The sequence below is a fragment of the Chaetura pelagica genome, unplaced genomic scaffold (assembly GCF_000747805.2).
Source record: "Chaetura pelagica isolate M959 unplaced genomic scaffold, ChaPel_1.0 scaffold317, whole genome shotgun sequence".
Lineage (NCBI taxonomy): Eukaryota > Metazoa > Chordata > Aves > Apodiformes > Apodidae > Chaetura > Chaetura pelagica.
The window spans coordinates 921,738-940,010 of record NW_009953864.1 but is presented as its reverse complement, the minus strand read 5'-3'; the positions used below and the strand labels follow the sequence as shown (position 1 = coordinate 940,010).

At 41.6% G+C, this 18,273-nt stretch overlaps 2 protein-coding genes across 2 annotated transcripts in view; one reads left to right on the top strand and one right to left on the bottom strand.

The window, feature by feature from the left end:
• Nucleotides 1–1,356: 1,356 nt before the first annotated feature.
• Nucleotides 1,357–8,874, top strand: ROPN1L (rhophilin associated tail protein 1-like). The gene is made up of 5 exons (XM_010001354.1): nucleotides 1,357–1,487; nucleotides 3,535–3,658; nucleotides 3,819–3,980; nucleotides 5,870–6,045; nucleotides 8,829–8,874. Exons 1-5 carry the CDS (start codon nucleotides 1,357–1,359, stop codon nucleotides 8,872–8,874), a joined length of 639 nt encoding a protein of 212 aa, XP_009999656.1.
• A 1,968-nt stretch (nucleotides 8,875–10,842) lies between these two features.
• Nucleotides 10,843–18,273, bottom strand: part of SNRNP48 (small nuclear ribonucleoprotein 48kDa (U11/U12)) — a 71,528-nt gene continuing 64,097 nt past the window's right edge. Inside the window, exons 2-7 of the mRNA XM_010001366.1 lie at nucleotides 17,579–17,653; nucleotides 14,691–14,879; nucleotides 13,623–13,744; nucleotides 13,056–13,171; nucleotides 11,857–12,021; nucleotides 10,843–10,882 (exon numbers count right to left, since the gene is read on the bottom strand). Of these exons, the coding sequence (XP_009999668.1) occupies nucleotides 10,843–10,882; nucleotides 11,857–12,021; nucleotides 13,056–13,171; nucleotides 13,623–13,744; nucleotides 14,691–14,879; nucleotides 17,579–17,653 (707 nt within the window). The remainder of the gene's footprint in view (nucleotides 10,883–11,856; nucleotides 12,022–13,055; nucleotides 13,172–13,622; nucleotides 13,745–14,690; nucleotides 14,880–17,578; nucleotides 17,654–18,273) is intronic.

Below are 18,273 nucleotides of genomic sequence, written 5' to 3'. Positions count from 1 at the left end.
GGCGGTGGGGCGGCCGGGGGGGGGGCGGGGGGGGGGGGAGCCGGGGCCTGGGCCTGGGAGGGGGGCCGGGCCCGGCAGGGGGAAGGGGCCCGGGAGAGGGGCCCAGCACAGCCCAAGCATCTCCCGCTGGCTGGTTTTACCTTGTAACCAAGGGTAGCTGGGGCTGGTTTGGCTGCGTGGGAAGGAAAAAAGAGAACACCAGGGGCAAGGAGGAGGTGAGGGGAACAAGGTGACCTCAGGGTTTCGCGAGACAGGGCCCCGTGAGCAGCGCAGGGAGTGTTGCCGAGGGGCAGGCAGGGGCTGCTCAGGGGGGCTGTGCAGTTCCCTCCCGGGGGGGATTCCGCCTGGATGTGGTCCCAGGCAAGCAGCGCTGGGGGCTTGGGCAGGGCATCGGGCCAGACAACCTCCGGGGGCCCCTGACATCTCAGCCCTGCTGTCACTCCCTGGTTAATGGGTTACTATGGAAAAGCAGGTCCTGCTACCTCTTTTTTTTTTTTCTCTATCTCTACGTTTTGCTGATAACTTTTTATTCTCTTATTTGACTGTTTCCCAAGGGCACATGCACATGTGTGTACTCCTTCCTCAAGGTTTTTCTGTTCTCTAGCTTGACCTGAATTTCCTGCCTTTTTCACTTCAGCTTCAGTTCCCTGGCTAGAGCTGCATCTTTTAATCTTTACTGAAAGTGTGTGACCAAGGTAGTAATTAAATGCACGCTCTGAAGTCTGTTCCTGATGCAGATTTTCTGTGTTAGAGTAACAAGGACGCTGTATCCTGCCAGTCTTTTTCCAGAAATGAAGCTCTGATTGATCCCTGAGGCAGCCTGGAGTCACAGCAGTCCCATTCCTTCATCACTGACCTTAGCAATCATCTTTTTGGCCATCTGTGTACTCTAGCATCTACACAAAAAAATGACAAGCTTGTTCTTGGTGTGCAGGAGTGAGTTGTCAGCATGGCTAACTTTCATGTTGTCGTGTTGTCGTGTGACTTATCTAGACTACTTATTCTACAAATATATATAGCGTTAGATCTGAGGAGAAAAAGAAATTTAACACTGTCTAAAGATAACTGTTAAAGAAGTTCTCCTGACCTAGAACTGTGGTTGGAGTCCAAGTTCCATCCTTTTTATCTGGTTGCCATCAAGTTTAAGGTTTCTAGAGATTCACAGTGCTTGTCTGTTTACCCTTTTGACTTTGTCAGTTCTCCAGTAGCCTCAGCCATCAAGTAGGACAGGAGAGTTTTGGTAGAAGCACTGTTCCCCCACATGTGCATACACAGGTTTTCATTCACATTCTCTATCTATGAACTGCTGTTTTATTGTTATTTCTTCCAGGTCCTTATAACTGAACACAAACCACCATGCCTCCTCCAGAGACCATGTTTTGTGCTCAGCAGATCAAAATTCCCCCTGAGCTGCCTGACATTCTGAAGCAATTTACCAAAGCTGCTATTAGGACTCAACCTCATGATATTTTGCAGTGGGCAGCTGCGTAAGTAGGATGTTCATGTAGTGATGTAGCACTGTGTGTATGGACCCATAAAATCTCAGATTTGTTGGACAGTGAATCTGGCTTGAACATGAAGCCAACCTGTGCGTTGCATAGACACTTCTGTGCATTAATCCAGCCTGTAAGAATGGTGTAGGGCTTGATTTCTGTTGCAGTGAGGTTTAAGACTGGCATATTTCTGGAATAGTCTGATTTCCGTATAGAAGAATGCATTTTAATTTTTTTGTTAATTACTCTGTTCTTTCAGACTAAAGACATCTTTTAAGACCTTAGAAGACCAAACCTTATTATTATTACTATTTTTTCCTTTAATGTGAGACTTAATTCAATTTCTGGGATTTAAAGGACACCTAGAAATAGCTTTCTGATTCTTAAACTTTTTGTTGTTTCCAGGAACAAATATAAGGCATTTCCTTAAATGTTACTGACATAGGAAAAGAGCTTAAAAAGTTTGTGACTTCTAGATCTAGAACTGTCATCATGAAGTTGGTTTAAGATATTTAAATGTTTCCTCTTCTCTTTTGTGTTTTTTCTCCTTTACCTCTCATTATCACTTCTTCATGTGCTACAGTTTGTGTGGACAAGCTCTTGAAAAGTATCTGAGATGTTCTTAACTGAGGAGATTAAAAAAGTCTGTGCTGTGTATGTGAGGGAGGGAAGTCTTTTAAGGAAGCCAGGCCAGAGTCTGGCTTGTCCATTAAGAAAGGAAAAAAAACAGAAACTGAATCGCTAAAGCTGCAGTGTTAGAGAAAAGCAGCAGGAACACCTTAAAATGGCCTTATTTTTCTTAGGAATGTGATGGAGGTAGGATGTGGCTTACCTCCTGTGATGGATGTGCAGGGAGCTTGCTCCAACCAAGCAGCTGAAGTGGCAGCTGCCGGCTTGCAGAGCCTGCTGCAGCCTGGGGCTGGTGAGAGCAGGGCTGTGCAGCACTGTCGTGGCCAGGCCCTCAGCCAGACCTTGACTTTGGCTTACAGATGGCACCAGTTGTGTTGGAGGAGCCCCCACAGATGGGTAGGCAGCTGCTGCTGATTGCACACCCCTCTCTGGAGTATGCTCCTGTGCAAGAGCACCTGGGGCCAAGCAAGGTCTGGCTCTGGGGGCCACATGAAGCAGAACCAAGGCTGTGGTTTCACACACACACTGCTGGTGCTGTAGGTCTTGTCCCTGTGAATAATCAGATGGAGGAATGGATTTGGCTGAAACGGAGTCCAGGAGTTAAACATACATACAAACTGTGCATCTCTTTCTATACCGTCATGTTGATTTAGTTCTGCAGTGCTGCTGGCCATGCATTTTGTTGAGTATTTGCATGGCATGCGATGGCCTGGGCATGGATATGGGTGACCAGGGCAGGTGAAGGAGGATGAGTGGAGAATCCCTTAGGATAGATAGACCTGCCACTCACCAAATTTAAACTCAGTTTTTCTTGCCTGCTTCAGATTGTTGGCCAGGTATGGCAGAGGTAGTTGCTCTTAAGGCTGTGGCAGCCTCGCAATTAAAAGGATGTGCTTCTAATTCCCTTTCTGCTCTTTTTTTAAATCTTATTTTGGAGTGAACAGAGATGGCAGAAACACTGATGAGAGAGTTGCAGCATAAATAGCCAGTTGTAATTTTCAAGTAGCTTGTGAGGGAAATGTTAAACAAATGAGCCCTCAGGTGCTCGTCAGTCAAATGAGAAAAAGCTTGTGCTTTGGTTTGCAAGCCCACTCTGATGTTAATAAATCTGAGTGTGAGTGTGTCATGCACAAAATAAGTTAAATGCTTTATGAATTATTAGAGGGTTGTGAAAAAGGAGTGTAAAAAATCTCAGGATTGTGGTTTCCCCTGCAAAGAAAGGTCGTATCAGGGCACAGGGAGATGGGAGTTGTGTAGGCAGATGGCTTGCCAAGTGCTGCTTCTCCTGTGTGGGAGGATGCAGATTAATTCATTGAACTATTATGTCATGGTAAAAATCATGAGTGTTTACTTCTGTGTAGCTTATAATGGCCATGGGCACTGAAGCGTGTTGCTCTTCCCATTCACTTAGGTACTTTTCTGCACTGTCAAAAGGTGAACCCCTTCCTGTGAAGGAGAGGTTTGAAATGCCTTTACCAACAGAGGAAACAGAGGGTGGTTTGACCCCAGGACTCCTTAAAATCTTGCACAAGCAGGTACAAACTTGCCTTTGTCAAACATACGGTGCTGTCAAGGAATGCTGATGTGCTGGGGAGACTGACTGTCAAGTATTTGATGTGTTTTGGGGAGGGACTATGTCTTGGCATCATTCTGGTTTTCAGAGTTCTTACTGTGGTACCATGATACCGTCTCAAGTTTTCTCCCCAAGGCATGGTGAATGTTGCAGAACTGAAGGAAAAGTGGAAGCACCTGTGCTTGCCAGAGGAGCAGCTGAACACTATCCTGCAACTGGGCAACTTTGGTGAGGAGGCAGAATGGATGAAGATTCTGGCACTTGGGTGCAGCGTGCTCGGCAAGGTACGTTCACAGCAGGAGTCCTTGTATCCAAATGCAAAGGGATATATATGATCATATATGAGGTAAGCCATAGAACAGTTAATGCAGATGGTCTTTGGGGAATGGTAGTTGCTTTTGCAGTAGCTGGCAAAGTCGCTTGTGTGTTTACTTCTGTTCCCCAGCTTTTGGTCAGGGGAGCTTAACCAGAAAGAGAGGGCTACATCCACAGTTTACTGGGGTAGCCACAGAGGAGCAAGCATGTCCACAGGGAGCTTGGACCATGAGAGAGAGAGGATAATAGAGGAATGATGCTTATGGAATCAGTGTCAATGAGGAAAACTGGAGGGAGAAATTAAAACATCCGTTTTTAATTGATTGTGTAGTCAATTAAGTTTTCACAGAAGCAGTTAATTTTACTAAATCTACATCTAATTATTTTAATGTTAGTAATAAAATCTCAGCAGAGCATTTAAACAGAATGAGATGTTATAAAAGGCACTACACTGATGTTCTTAAGAAGTATAATATTTTTAATGACTTTTACAGTAGGAAAGAAGAGAAGCTAAAAAGAAAATACATGTTAAATAATATTTTGAGAATGTTGGAATATCTGGATACCCTGAATGTTAATCTGGCCTGGCAATCATGTGTGTATATATCTATATAGATATATATTTATTAATTTCAGCTGTGTATTTCTTGATTCCAGTCCCCCCTCCAACATGATTTTATAGCTTGGGTTCTTAAAGTAAGTAATAGCAGGGTTGTTATTAAAAAAAAAATCACAACAAAACCAGTCTCAGGAACATCATTCTGATGAAGCTAGACCATCTAAATTTACCTTAATCTATCCATCCTTTCAGATATTAAATGAATTATTTTTTTTCCACCGTACATATTGAAACCTAAACTTCTGTTTCCTAACCAGAGAGGAAGACACACACAAAAAATGCACATTCATTTTCCTGCAGCTGTAAGTTGTGTTCATGGTTGCATAGGGTCGCGGGTAAGATAGAAGAGTAGAGAAGTGTGAGCCTCTTAAAAACACTAGGTTATCTGAAGTGTCTTTCTGTGAAGCACTGATGTGTTTTTACAGCCTTGGAGAAACAACCACAGAAGTAGCCGACTACCCTGCCTATGAAAGGTGGGGACATGGATGTGAAGAACATTGCTGTGTTGTGAGAGGGAGCAAGGGGCGGCTCAGAGTGGCAGGAGCAGGAAACAGCAGGAGCACTTTAGCAAACTGAGGATGCTGGAGAGCTGTGCTGAGTCTTCCATTCATGTAGGCAGCTGCCTCTCCTTCCCTACAGACGCCTCCCAGGGGAGGAACTACATTACATACAACTGCTAAGAGGTTATAAAATGACACTCCTCTGGCCTGTGTTCCAGATCTTGAACAGATACTGGATTTATTGTAAATATTGCTGTTCTGCTGTTATGAAATACTTATTTTTTTTACAAAATCATTGCTTGCTTATTAATGAAGAGGCCAAGGATACATTTTTTTTAAAGTTATAGCAAAACTGTTACTACTTGGATTTAAAAAGGCCCATGTGGGTTTTTTTCTTTGTTTGTTTTAATGGCATCCAGTTAGTCTCTGACATAATGAAGCTCAATGCTCCATTTTCCCACACTTTTCTGTATGTAGCTCAGCATGGATAGGGCACTGGATTATAGACATTGTATTGAGTAAATACTTTTTAATAGTATATTTGGAATTAATACTTCAAGGCATGTTTGTTCTAAAGGAAACCCAAATGTTATCTGCCCTGGAGGGTAAACTTGGAGTTGGAAGCTAGGTAACAATGATAAAGCCTTCATGTCGTTTACACTCACTTTTAGTGGCTTGCAAAGGTTGGTGGTGGCTCTGATGATGTTCCTCTAATTTCTTGACTGAACCTCCTCTACAGTCCTTACTGAGTTCAATGAAACATGCCTGTGAAATCATAACAAGGGACCCAGAAGGCGGAGCAGCGAGCGTTCCATTCGAAACGTTCTCGTTCCTCTACTCCTATTTGGCCAGTATCGATGGAGAGATACCAGAGGAGAAAACTGAAGCTTTCCTCCAAAGGATTAAAGAACAAGCGTAAGTGCACGGAATTTTAATGTGTGGATTACCCCTGGGTTCTCCATAAACCTTTAATTTCAGTTGAATAATCTATCTTCACTTTGGATATAGCCATAGTGACAGGAGTAAAGTTGAGTAAGTTTATACTAAAAGTGTGCATAGTTATTTTTTGTGAAGTGGTCAACATCAGGGTTTGAACTGTTAAATCATAAACTGTTATTTATCCATCTTTCTTTGAAATATTGAAGTCACTGCCTGGTGGTATAATTTTCCCTGAAGGAAGCAATTATATACAGGTTTGTATATTATTGCATATTACTGGTACGAGAATCAGGAGCATCTTATGGACTACTCTTATGATTTAATATAGATCAGAAACAGAAACTGGAAGTTCCCACTTGAAGTCTGAAGTTTCTATCATGTTTATCTCAATTTCCTTCTCCATATAAATTTTCTTGAGAAAACATTTAGTATGTACTTGGTCTTAAATGGTTTCGCTCTTCAATTTTTGTAGTATTTACTGTGGTAAATTGTACTTCCTGGTAATGGTTTTGTGTTTGTTGCCTTCAGTGAATATAAAGGACAATAGTAGGACATAGTCCCACCTGAATAGTTTGACCTGTTTTGGTATTCATGCTGAGTTGGGGTGCCTGGGTACATTTCTAATCTGTTCTGTTTCTCTTTCTGCTTCCTCTGAGGTTGGTTTATAGTTTGGTGTCAAGTCTTATCAATAAGCCATGAACTAACACGGTTCTTCACAGCAGATATGCAGGTTGAAGGTTAAGCAAAACCTCACTGCCTGGTGATCTGTTTTGCTGCCAACAACAGCTGTGTTCAGGTCTTTGCTGTTGTGTAAACACTGGCTTGCTTCATAATGCAGAAGCAACCCCATTCTCCTCTCTGGACTTCATCAAGTAGTTTGTTAGCAAATGATGAACCTCTGTGAATTACTCATCTCTTGCATATTGAGGCAAGGTAATTATTTGTAGTTTCTTATTAGTTTGGTATCCAAGGTTTTACTGCTGCCAAGTACCATACCCTGAGGCAGGTGGGATCAGTGGGCTTGGATGCAAAGAAGATGTACCATAGCAGTATAATGGATGTGTGTGTGACACACTATGGAGTTTTAAATCTCTCTATTGTTTCTAAGGACTTGGGTAATCCATGTGCTGTTAGTGTTGGATGACTGTGTGTGTCATATACTTACTTTGCAGTAAAGACCAAGTGGCAGTATGAAAGGTACATGGATTTGGATACCAAAACACTTGCATCACAGCTATATGCACATTTATGGATTTTGTGATGTCCCTTTTCTGTAAGGGCTTAAAGGGTGAAGCCCAAGGGAAAAGCCAGGCAGGTCAGTGCAGCAGTGCCAGCCTTGCTGTGGTCCTGGTGCAGGATTTTGGTGCTCTCTTAAGTGTTCTCCAGTGTTCTGGGTGTTGGCAGTATGGTCCCAAATGCTAATGTAGGGACAGGAGGTTTCCCCTTGCTACAACCAGGGTCTTTTTTTTTTGTACCCTGTTTATCTCCTATATTATTTGGCATCTCTCTTACAAGATTGGGTAGAGAACAGCCTGTTGATGCTCAGCCCATTTGAAAGATTTATGAGAAGCTGTTGAGGTCACTTGGATTATTCAGCTTGGAGAAGCAGGCTGAGGGGTGACCTCATTGCAGTCTATGGCTTCCTGATGAGGGGAGGATATGGGGCAGGTACTGATCTCTTCACTCCTGTGAGCAGTGACAGGACTCAGGAAAGGACAGGAAGCTGAATCAGGGGAGGTTTAGGTTGGGTATCAGGAAAAGGTTTTTCACTCAGGGTGGCTGAGCACTGGAACGAGCTCCCCAGGGAAGTGGTCCCAGCACCAAGCCTGCCTGAGTTCAGGAAGCATTTGGATGATGCTCTCAAGCACATGGTGTGATTCTTGGGGTGCCCTACATAGGGACAGGAGTTGGACTCAATGATCCTGATGGGTCCCTTCCAACTCAGCATATTCCAATTGGTTTTTTTCTAATTTTTTAACCCATTTTTTCATATGTTGTTACCACTTCCGGTGCTTGCAGGTTGGTTGTTCTGAAAACTTCTGGACACCTGCACTTCATGATCAACAGGGTATTTGCATAGATTGGCTACCTTTTTTGTTGCACACACTGACACTATTCATACATATTTCTGTCAACATTTATAACTGAAAAAAACTGAAATTCACAGACTGGTGCTAACAGCTCTGCTAACCAGGCCTAATTAATGAAAACTGCTACAGGTGAAAGGCTCATCCCTGATAGGCTTGGATTGGCTATGTGAAGTCTTGTGCCCACAAAATTCAGTGTCAAAATCTCATAGCTTTTTAGGAGATGGAGGAAAGGATCCATCAAGATATTGTACATATTCCTACTAGAATTAGGGTGGAATTAGCATTAGGAATGCCTGAAAATTACATTGTCTTCAATCTAGTTTTCAGATAGTAACATACCAGTTTTAAAAGATCTGCAACAGGTTTGCCCTCCCATTGCTGCCTGTGTGGCAGGTTTGCAGACAGATACACTTTTCCTCCCATCTATCTGGAATTGGACTTTCTGTCTTGGATTGCTACCAGCTGGATATACCAGCTGGAGCTCAAAATGCACAAGTAGACACATAAACTGAATTGTTTTGCCATTAGTTACTAACATTTTTTTAAAATAACTACTTTTTAATGATAGTAACAGCAAGCAAGAGAGCTATCACCCTCAACTGAACCTTGCTCAACAAACTAGGATTTATCATGCTAGTGTTCTAAAATGCTTGGTTTATTCCTTTCCAGTGACCAACAAACCGGCATGGTGCTGCTCAGAAACTTTCTGACCTAACCCTCAACACTACAAGTTTTGATCAAGCCTACTCTTCAGCACCAGGTGAAAGGGAAAAAAAAAAAAAAGGAATAAATACATGTAAGAAAATTTGTGTTCAAAGGACTGTTATTTGCATATTACAATGCAAGAAGATGCTCTTCCATAGCTCTTCCCTTTGTTTACATCACTCTTGAAATGGCCATTTGGTAGATGTTGATTGAATAAGTGTACTGTTTTCCTGCCTCTCAAATACTGATGCTCATGCCTAAGGAGTGATACCTTCATCCATTTTTTTTATATTGAGTAACATGCATTTTGTTGTGGATCTTCCTACCTGTGCTTCATAAGTGACTGTGAGAAGTAAAACACGGAATTAACCTGAGGGATGATGGGGCAGCTCCAATTGGTGCATTTCTCATTATGCAGCTGGATAGCACTGACTTTGACTCTTGCACAAATACAGCTTGTCTTGTACTACTTTGCATGGACAAGCTCTATTAAACAAATAAAGTCTTACTTAAGAGAACTTCCTGAGAACCCTGTCACTGAGTTGGCAGAAGAAAGATCAACTCAAGAAAAGACAGCAATGTTTCTATATTGTTTTTCCTCTAATTAGGACCCTTTCAGAACTTAAATATCCTTTTCCATTCTTAGATACGGTTGCCTAATGAAGGATCTATTTAAAACATCTTATTTTCTAACACAAAAGGCTACTGCATTTATCAGGTAAGGAATGCCTGACAGAGTTCAGCTTGGTTTTGAGTTGAACATCTGTAGTAGGCACAGAAGTCCAAAACAGTCAGAACTAGACTAAGTATTCAGTGACAGATGATCACACTTAACTGCAGAAATGATTGAGTTAAGAGACAACATACTGGTGGCTACAGGAAAATTGGAGAGATTCCATCAACAGGGAAGCCAAAACCAGGAGCCAGTGGAGTGCCCTCTCCTGGCAGCTCACTCGAACAGAAGAAAGTATTGTAGGACAGATGGATCTGCAACCTTCTTTTGTATTTACTTACTTTGTTGTCGTTGGCTGATGATGACTGGCCTTGCTGTAGTAGATAGTGTGAGGAATTAACAGGTCAAGACATTGATATGATAAAAATCTGCCTGAAGTGGAATTCTCCTGCATACCTTTAATATGTACCTGTGTGTTTAAAATATTTTAAATATTTTTATCAACCACCATTGCTAATATTTATGTTAAGTCTACAGGATGGGAACTCCTCCTAGTTATTTTTGGAAGGATATGGGTACACAACCAGTGTTTGAAAATGGCAATCAGCAATATTCCAAGGGTTCTTGGTACCTCCTCACTAGTTTCTGTGGAGGGCTATATTCTCATCATATTTGCCAGATGACTTTGGTCATAAATTTGAGCATGAGTTTGGCAACAGCAGCTTTCCCTGTTACTGTCCTTTTACCACTAGCTGCAGTTGAAGATACTTTAACCTACTGGAGAAGTCTGAACTCTGCCCTCTCACCTCTGGTACGTGCTGTAACTAGACAGTAAGTGCTGACTTTCTGGAACACTGCTCTCAGAGGTGACAATGTCAGGAGGAAGGCTAGGAGGGAAGGTTTTTTTCATGCCTCTTCTGTTTGTAATTGATCCTAGTTCTCCAGGAACTAGCTCTGTACTATATCCACCTTTTGGATACTAATTATGGGCCAGAAATGCAAATTATACAGTCTTTTGCAGATTTCATTCTTCATCTTTGTCAGACTAAACTCAAAAACATTAAAAAGATCAATGTAATTTATCAATAGATGCATTAGTGTCACACAGTTACACATTTTATGATACATACTGCTTCCATCCTGACAAACGTTGACACCAGTTCATTTCTGTCTCCACGGCCAGCTCTGATGTAACACCAATATTATGTACACAGTGTTACTGTCCCTGGCACAACAGCAGTAATGACAGTTCTGGTGAAGCAATTTTTTGAACAGCTAACAAACAAAACAATCAGGTCCAGGTTTCTATTTTCTTCTTTTATGGCTGTGATACTTGTCTTCATCCCTGAAACAAAAACACAAACATTGTGTGTCCTTTTAGGCTCAGACTGATAGAACCTGAAGGAAAAAAAAACAAGACAACCCAGGCTTGGAAAATGGAAATGTCTCATTAAATGTAATCATGTCCTCTTCTATGGAAAGAAAGTAAACTACTTTAAGACAGTTTATTTTCCATGCTGTTTTAATCAAAGTTTTGTCATACAGTGCAGTAGTGGCAAATAGGATCAGGATAAAATTTAGTATTTAGGAATTTCATTTAGATCAAAAGGCTTCACAGTGTAACAAAGCCAATTTGAGACAAGCAATCCTTCCCATCCGTTCAGTTACCTACAGCATCTTTTCCACACATCCTAGGGACAATGCACCATTTCTTCTGCACAACAGCCTCAATCTTTGCTCCAACACAGGTTACCCACACCTATGGTCTTGCAGATGCAAATGTGCCCTTGAAGGTATCAGAAGGTGTGGCCTAGATTTGTTTTTTTTTCCCTGAAAGTGTGTCCAGAACTACTGAAGAGCAACAACACAGTTCTGAAGCAGAGTGAGCTAGTCAACTGATCCTATGAATATATGTAGTAGTGAAACAAGAAATCCTATTTATTAAATTCCAGGGAAAACCGGAGCAGAACTGGAGCATTAGGCAAGAACACTTAAATGGTTAAATGAAAAATATGTCCTCCCATGTCCATCAAGGAGTAAAACAGCCTCCCATAGTAATGTGCTAACCCTGTAGCGTGCGGTTTTGAAGTGTCACCTTTCAGAGGAGAGAATAAATTCTGAAGTTTGGATCACAGTTTATGATCTCACAGCAAGTTCTTTTTAGTGTCAGTAGCCTCATGCCACTGGTTCTTATACTGCAGATGAGGTTAGCCCAGCTTTTTAACTGGACCAGATACTCTAATTCCCTGCACTAAATTCTCACTGCCAACAGCTATGGCCACCTGATGCAGAAGCATGAGTTCAGAGTTTATTGCTCACCGTTCTCTTCTTCTCTGTGAATCTCTGTCTTTTCCTCTTTCACGACTCCTTTTTCGTCTGTTTGGACTCCTGCTGCTCTCTCTCCTGTGTCTGGTGCGTTCAGTGTCCTTACAGCTTCCTCCAGACTGCCGTGAGTCCACCGAGGCTGAGCGCCTGTCTTCCTTTCTGCAAAAAAGGTTATTCATTTTATTCAATAAAAAGTTTCACAGTCACTATTGTTTTCAGTACCAGTTTTGTAATAATAATGACATATTTTTTATTAAGCCTCTCTACCTCCCTAAAAAAATACAATGCCTCCTAAAAGAGGCCCAAAGTCCATGCTCTTATATATGCACACAGAATCACAGAATGGTTTGAGTTGGAAGAGACCTTAAAGATAATCTAGTTCCAACCCCTCTGCCATGGGCAAGGACACATCCTGCTAGAGCAGGTTGCTCCAAGCCCCATCCAAATTGGCCTTGACCGCTTCCAGGGATGGGTCTTCGAGAGCTTCACTGGGCAGCCTATGCCAGTGTCTCCCCAGCCTCACACTAAAGCATTTCCTTCTAATGTCTAACCTAAATCTCCCTTCTAGCATAAGGCCATTAAACCTCCTCCCCTCTCTACAAGCCCTTGTAAAAAGCCCCTCCTCAGCTTTCCTGTAGACTGTTCAGTTACTGGAAGGCTGCTATATGGTCTCCCCAGAGCCTTCTCTTCTCCAGGCAGAACAGCCCCAACTTGCTCAGCCTGTCTTCATAGGAGATGTGCTCCAGCCCTTGGATCATCTCAGCACACTATTTAATCCAGCACACTATTAAATCCAGTTACTTCTTATGAAATAAGTAACTTGTTGCTCAGTCTTATCACCTGTGTTTTGCTCTCAATCCCTAACTCCTCAACCACGTTCTTTCAGCTGCTGCCTACAGCTGGAGAACCCAGCAAGCCTAATCTCCTGTTTGGCCTTTCCATTCACCTTTATTTTAATGCTGAAAAAATACACCTCAACTGTCACCCTTTAGTTTGTTTCAACATCATTTTCATCTTGAAGAAATCCTGTAGAACCATAAACAGACTATCACTAGGCAATTGTTTCATTTTTATTTCAGTGACAAATGTTTGGAAAAGCATGCAGTGTTACTTGATACAGGAAGAAATACATCTACATAAAACATGCTATCAGCCTGCTCACATGCCCAAGGAATCTGTCAGGTGTGACATACCTTCCTGAAGATTTCGACTTCCCTCCTTCACATGTCTCTGCATTATCCAACCTATTCTCTTCCTGCCAGTGATTGCTGAGTTCTTCCATATGCACACCAATCACATCCCGAATCACCTGGAGATTTAAGATACATTAAAACAAACAACAAGAAAAGCAGCGTGTCATAGTAGTGAACTAGACTAGCAACTAGACAGCAGAAGGTAAAGATCTCAAAAAAAAAATAAATCCCACCCCAACCCTTATACATCAGATGTTTGAATGGAAGGTTTTATTTGCAGAAAAAGGTATTTCAGCATATATTTAAACAGCACCATTTTACAACAGTCAAATATATCTTGCCAGCATTTTCATTTGATAGTTAGAAACACTCCTCCTGTTGTTTGTAACTTGCTGCAACAACCCAAAAACCAGTTTTCTTTTTAGTTTGCAACTCTAGCAAGGCAGTGTGGGAAGAAGTGGGAAAAAAGGGAGACATTTTCTTTATTTGAAAGGGTATATAAATGTTTATGCTGAGGTACAATAAGCACTTTTATGCAAAAAACCCTCTTTCTTTTCACATACTCACCTCAGTGTAAGACTTCTTTGTTATATGAACATTCTTAGCCCTGTATGACTGCCGCCGCCTTTTGTAGTCTCGCATTTCAGCCAGAATTTCAAGATGGGACTTTGGACCTTTCTGACTATCATCTAGCAAAAAATTGGAAGTAAAACATATGGCCATTAGCAGGACAGTAGCACCTGCAGGTATGCAAGTCTGGTGCTTTAGTAATAAAAGTCCAAAACATAAAATACTTGGTGTTCTTTATGAAGTTTCTACACTATTTAGTAACTATTACAAATTTAGCACAAGCTCCCTCTCCAGCCTTCTTGCTAGCTGTTTACACAAGACTAAAAAGCCACCAAGCAAATGCTGCTATGTTATCGCAGTCTCCTGACAGTGATCCAGATCAATATATGGGCTTGCAATTTGGTCAAATGCCTACAAAATATAGGCCATGTTTTCCAAAGCAGTATTACAGTAAGACACACAGACTGAGAAGGCCAGATTCTGTGAAACATCTACCTGTGTAGACAAAAAACACTATCTCCTACCACTTAGGCATAGCAGGGCCCACAGGATAAGCCAGATGCTTCCAGGTGCTTGTATTTCACTTGATCCAGTTACAAACAGGCATGATTCAACAAGGATGAGAGGCCTTGTTCCAATACACTCATTTATATATCGCTCAAGTGCTCCATCGGACGACTGCCAACATTTCTTGTTAGGCTTTTAATCTTAAGTGATCTTTAATCTCATCATCTCTTACAGCAAACACCATTCCAAGTTCTGCAGTCAGTTGGCAACATTAAACAGCCTGAAATCAGCTGCAGTAAAGACAAAAGATCCATCCACTAAGATGGATCCACACAATACATGTGCCAAAAGCAGAGCGCCGAGACTTTCTCAGAAGTAAAAGAACACAAAGGCTACCAGTCTTTTCTGAAGCCAGGTCCTCATTGTGGCTTTTAAGAACAATATGCTTTTCACAATAAAAATAGCACAAGCAATTCTGTTTGGCTTGTGGCAAACTCATCTATCTATACAAAGTGAAAATTCTGAGTGGTAAATTCAACAGCAGACTGTTCTTCAAACCTTGGGTGATTTTTGCCGCTAAATCCACAAAGAGGTCACTGTCATTTTCCATGATTTGGGATCTAGACCTCTGCTTCTTTGTTTCCTCAACAACATAATCATAAAGAGCAAGGCGATCAGCTTGAGTCAGGTCACAGGTGGAACGCTTGTGATTTTGAGGAACTTCTACAGGCAGTAATGAGTAAGATCCTGGAGGTCGAACAGACAGCTGTTATTAGTGAAATACCATAATTATACAGGAAAACACTGAGAAGCTCAACAAACAAGAAATGCAGCAAAAACTCATGCTGTTTTCATCTTCCCTCTACATGTCTGTAAGAAGATTCACCCTTCTTAATTTGAAAGCATAAAAATTGCTCGAAAACAAAAAAGGCCCAAAGCCCTCCCCAGTCTGCACAACCTCTCCTGACTGCTCACTCTTAGCAACAGGTTTTTGACATGTTCTCAAGGGATCAAAATAGATTACATCAAAAGGACACTGTCTTGTCCCATCAATTTCAGCTCGACTTACAAACTAAAGCAAGAAAGATGAATCTGCAGCTCCTGCTTGTGGGTTTGTCAAACTCCTAACATTTTACGTTAAGGTACTAGCTACAAAATACCTGTTGTTCTGCCAACACAAATTAAAGCTTCTAGGAGACTGGGTAACTGGGCACTGTGCAGATCAGTTTCACTCACAGTGTCATTTTCTCTACAGAGCTCTCATAGTAAAATTGCCACAGGCACTGATAGCTAAAAGGGTTACAAAGGCACTTTCAAGATACTCCAGATTAGTTTAGATAACTCACTTCAAAGTTACAAAAACAAACACACTGCTTTCACGCTATTCTTTCCCTGAATGATCAGCCCAGTACTTGTTCTCCCTGTTCCCCCATTGAAAAACACATCCTCCAAACAGTAAATCCATTCTCAATCCATTGCACCAGCAGCAAAGCCAGTTCCTTAAAGATACAGGATGCAGCATTCTAGGATACTACCTGCAGAAAAGCATTTTACTTGAAACATTCCCCGTAGCCACTGACCCGACCTCCATAATCCTGCTCCCTGCAACCCTACCTTCTTCCTGCAAGGCACAATCCTACACAGACATGTGTCTCCAGGTAAGATAAGGTGTACACAGGAGTCCTCACAACAGCAAAGCTACTGCTTCCCTAGGTTATTCCCTAGGTTTTTCCACACTTAACAGCAGCTGGGCGATCTTTCACATCCTGTTTTCACTACAGACACTGAAGCAGGGGAAGAGGAGCTACCATAACCTACAACAACAAACCTAAAAGGCAAGATCTCCTCATTACTGTACTTGGAACCTAAGACCTTTTATAACCTGAACTAACATATTTAAACATGAATACTAGATTTTTATTTTTAAAATGCACTGTTCTTGCAGGGTCATGGAAGCCCACAGAAGTGCCCTAACAGTCACATGCTTGTGATTTCTCAAGGGTTCCATGACTTGTGATGAAGACCAGCCTTCCTCTCCTATTATATATCTATTCTAATATTCTAAATATGGTTAGAATTTTTTAAAAACAAAGATATAAAACTATTACCATTGGTAGAGCTAGTCAAAAGGAAATTTACGATGAAAAATGCTTTCCGTTTGTTTCTGTTCCCAAAGCCTTTAAATTAAACAAACAATTCCAAGTCAGTAACTCTTGTAATGGGCTAAGAGTCACAATGGAACCACCCCACGTTGTTTCAGTGTTCTCTTCAGAGAAACACAAGCTTGCAGTGAAAACTGGAATAGCAAACACTGGCACCTAGTGGCACTGATCGATCTCTGCTATTAAACCACTGAGAAAAGATTTATTTGTTTCTTCTCTGCTTGGATATACATGTGTCAAATTAATGAGTTACCACTTCCCTCCAGAAAAAAAATAAAAATAAAAATGCATCCAACGTGCTCCAAACACAGTTCCCATCACATGAAAGCTCCTTTCCAAGCAACTGACTGTTAAGGCTCCATGCTGGAGAAACAAAGGCAGCATAAAAACCTATGCCAGAGCACATGCTGCTGTATTTGACTACCAAGGCAGACAAGTAGAAAAAAAGGCAGTTTTCCTTCTGCATTTTACCAAACTAAAAGACTATAGACAGTAAATGCTGTATCTTTCAGGTGTTGCAGTAACTTCCATACGATAGGCTGCGGCTCTACAGTGGTTTCTATAGGTAGCCCTACTTTTCTGCTCTGAAAAAGAAGCACAGCTCAAACTTAACCTACTCTCCAGGCTGCTGAAAAAAAAACAATGAAAAAAAGAAACGTAAAGAAGAAACTCATGAGCTGAGAGCAGTGGCAAAGGACAGCATCATATTTGCAGATATATCAGCATTTTTACTATACAATTTCTTAGGACAGTCTTGAAACAATCCAACATAATAAGAGTAATACACCTGTTGCTTGGTTATTGGTCTGAGCAGTGGTGGACAAGCACACAGAGCTAATGTCTAACAATTAATCTTTAATCAAAATAAAAAGCAGTCCTTCTTTTCCTCCCCACCCATCACATGAAGAACAAGGCTGGAGGCAGCAAGAGAAGAATTTGAACCACAAAGAGCTGAAAATAATAACAGCAAATGCAGGCAGAAAGAAAGTGTAGGTAGAAGGATGGGAAGTGAAGGACTAGTGCTTTTAAGAAACTCCTGAATTTTGCAGTGTTGATTTTCCAGTCCTGAAGAGATCTAGAGGTGTGAGCACAACAGACTCAGATTCTCTGACCTGGTTGCCCCAAGTACAGAAAGAAGTTATGTTCCAAAGTATACAAGGGAAGGAAAATTAATTTTTAAAATGCCTCATAGCAGTTCACAAGAGGACTCAAGGAAGCTGTGTGTGGGGACACAAGAGCATCTTACACACCAGAGCTGACAAAGCTGTCCCAGTATCTGCTTACCTTCACTGCAGCTGGTACCTTCTTTTGCACTTTGAGCTCTAGCTTGCTTAATAATATGAAACTGCAGATCTTTATCTGCAGATAGACAAAAACATCATGAAGCTTTACATCAGATACTTGGTAGGGTTAGTCCTTATTCCCTAACTGCTAGTATGAGATTTATGGTACATTTTTCTTACAGAAGGGGAAGGTCTGAACTGAAAATATAATTTTAATCTATTACATATTTTAACTCAGGGAAAGAAAAAAATGAAGAAAATAAGAATTACCAGGTTACAGAGATATAGAAAACTAAATGCATGTATATCACACCTGTATTCTATTCCATTATTATAGCCCCAAGTTCTAGCGCCATTTTTTTCACCTCCTAAGCATGCATTTGAATATGCTTTCTGCATACAACGCAAGAAGCACACAGGAAGAAACTAGAAAACCACCTAAGTGGAATACAACAATCCTCCTTGGATTTTATCATTTCAAGAGCAGAATCACACAGCGACACAAGCACGGCGAATGCAGGCTGAGGCAAAGCCTGGCGGGGAGAGAAACAAACTGACGTGACGAAAACACTTGTTTAAGAGCCCTCGGCAAGTTGGCGGGTGGCGAGGCAGGGGGGTCTGCTCCTGCACACACAGCCCTCAGCCCCCCAGGGGGGTTCCCCTCGGCCTCTGATCCTCTGCACCCGCTCCCAGGGC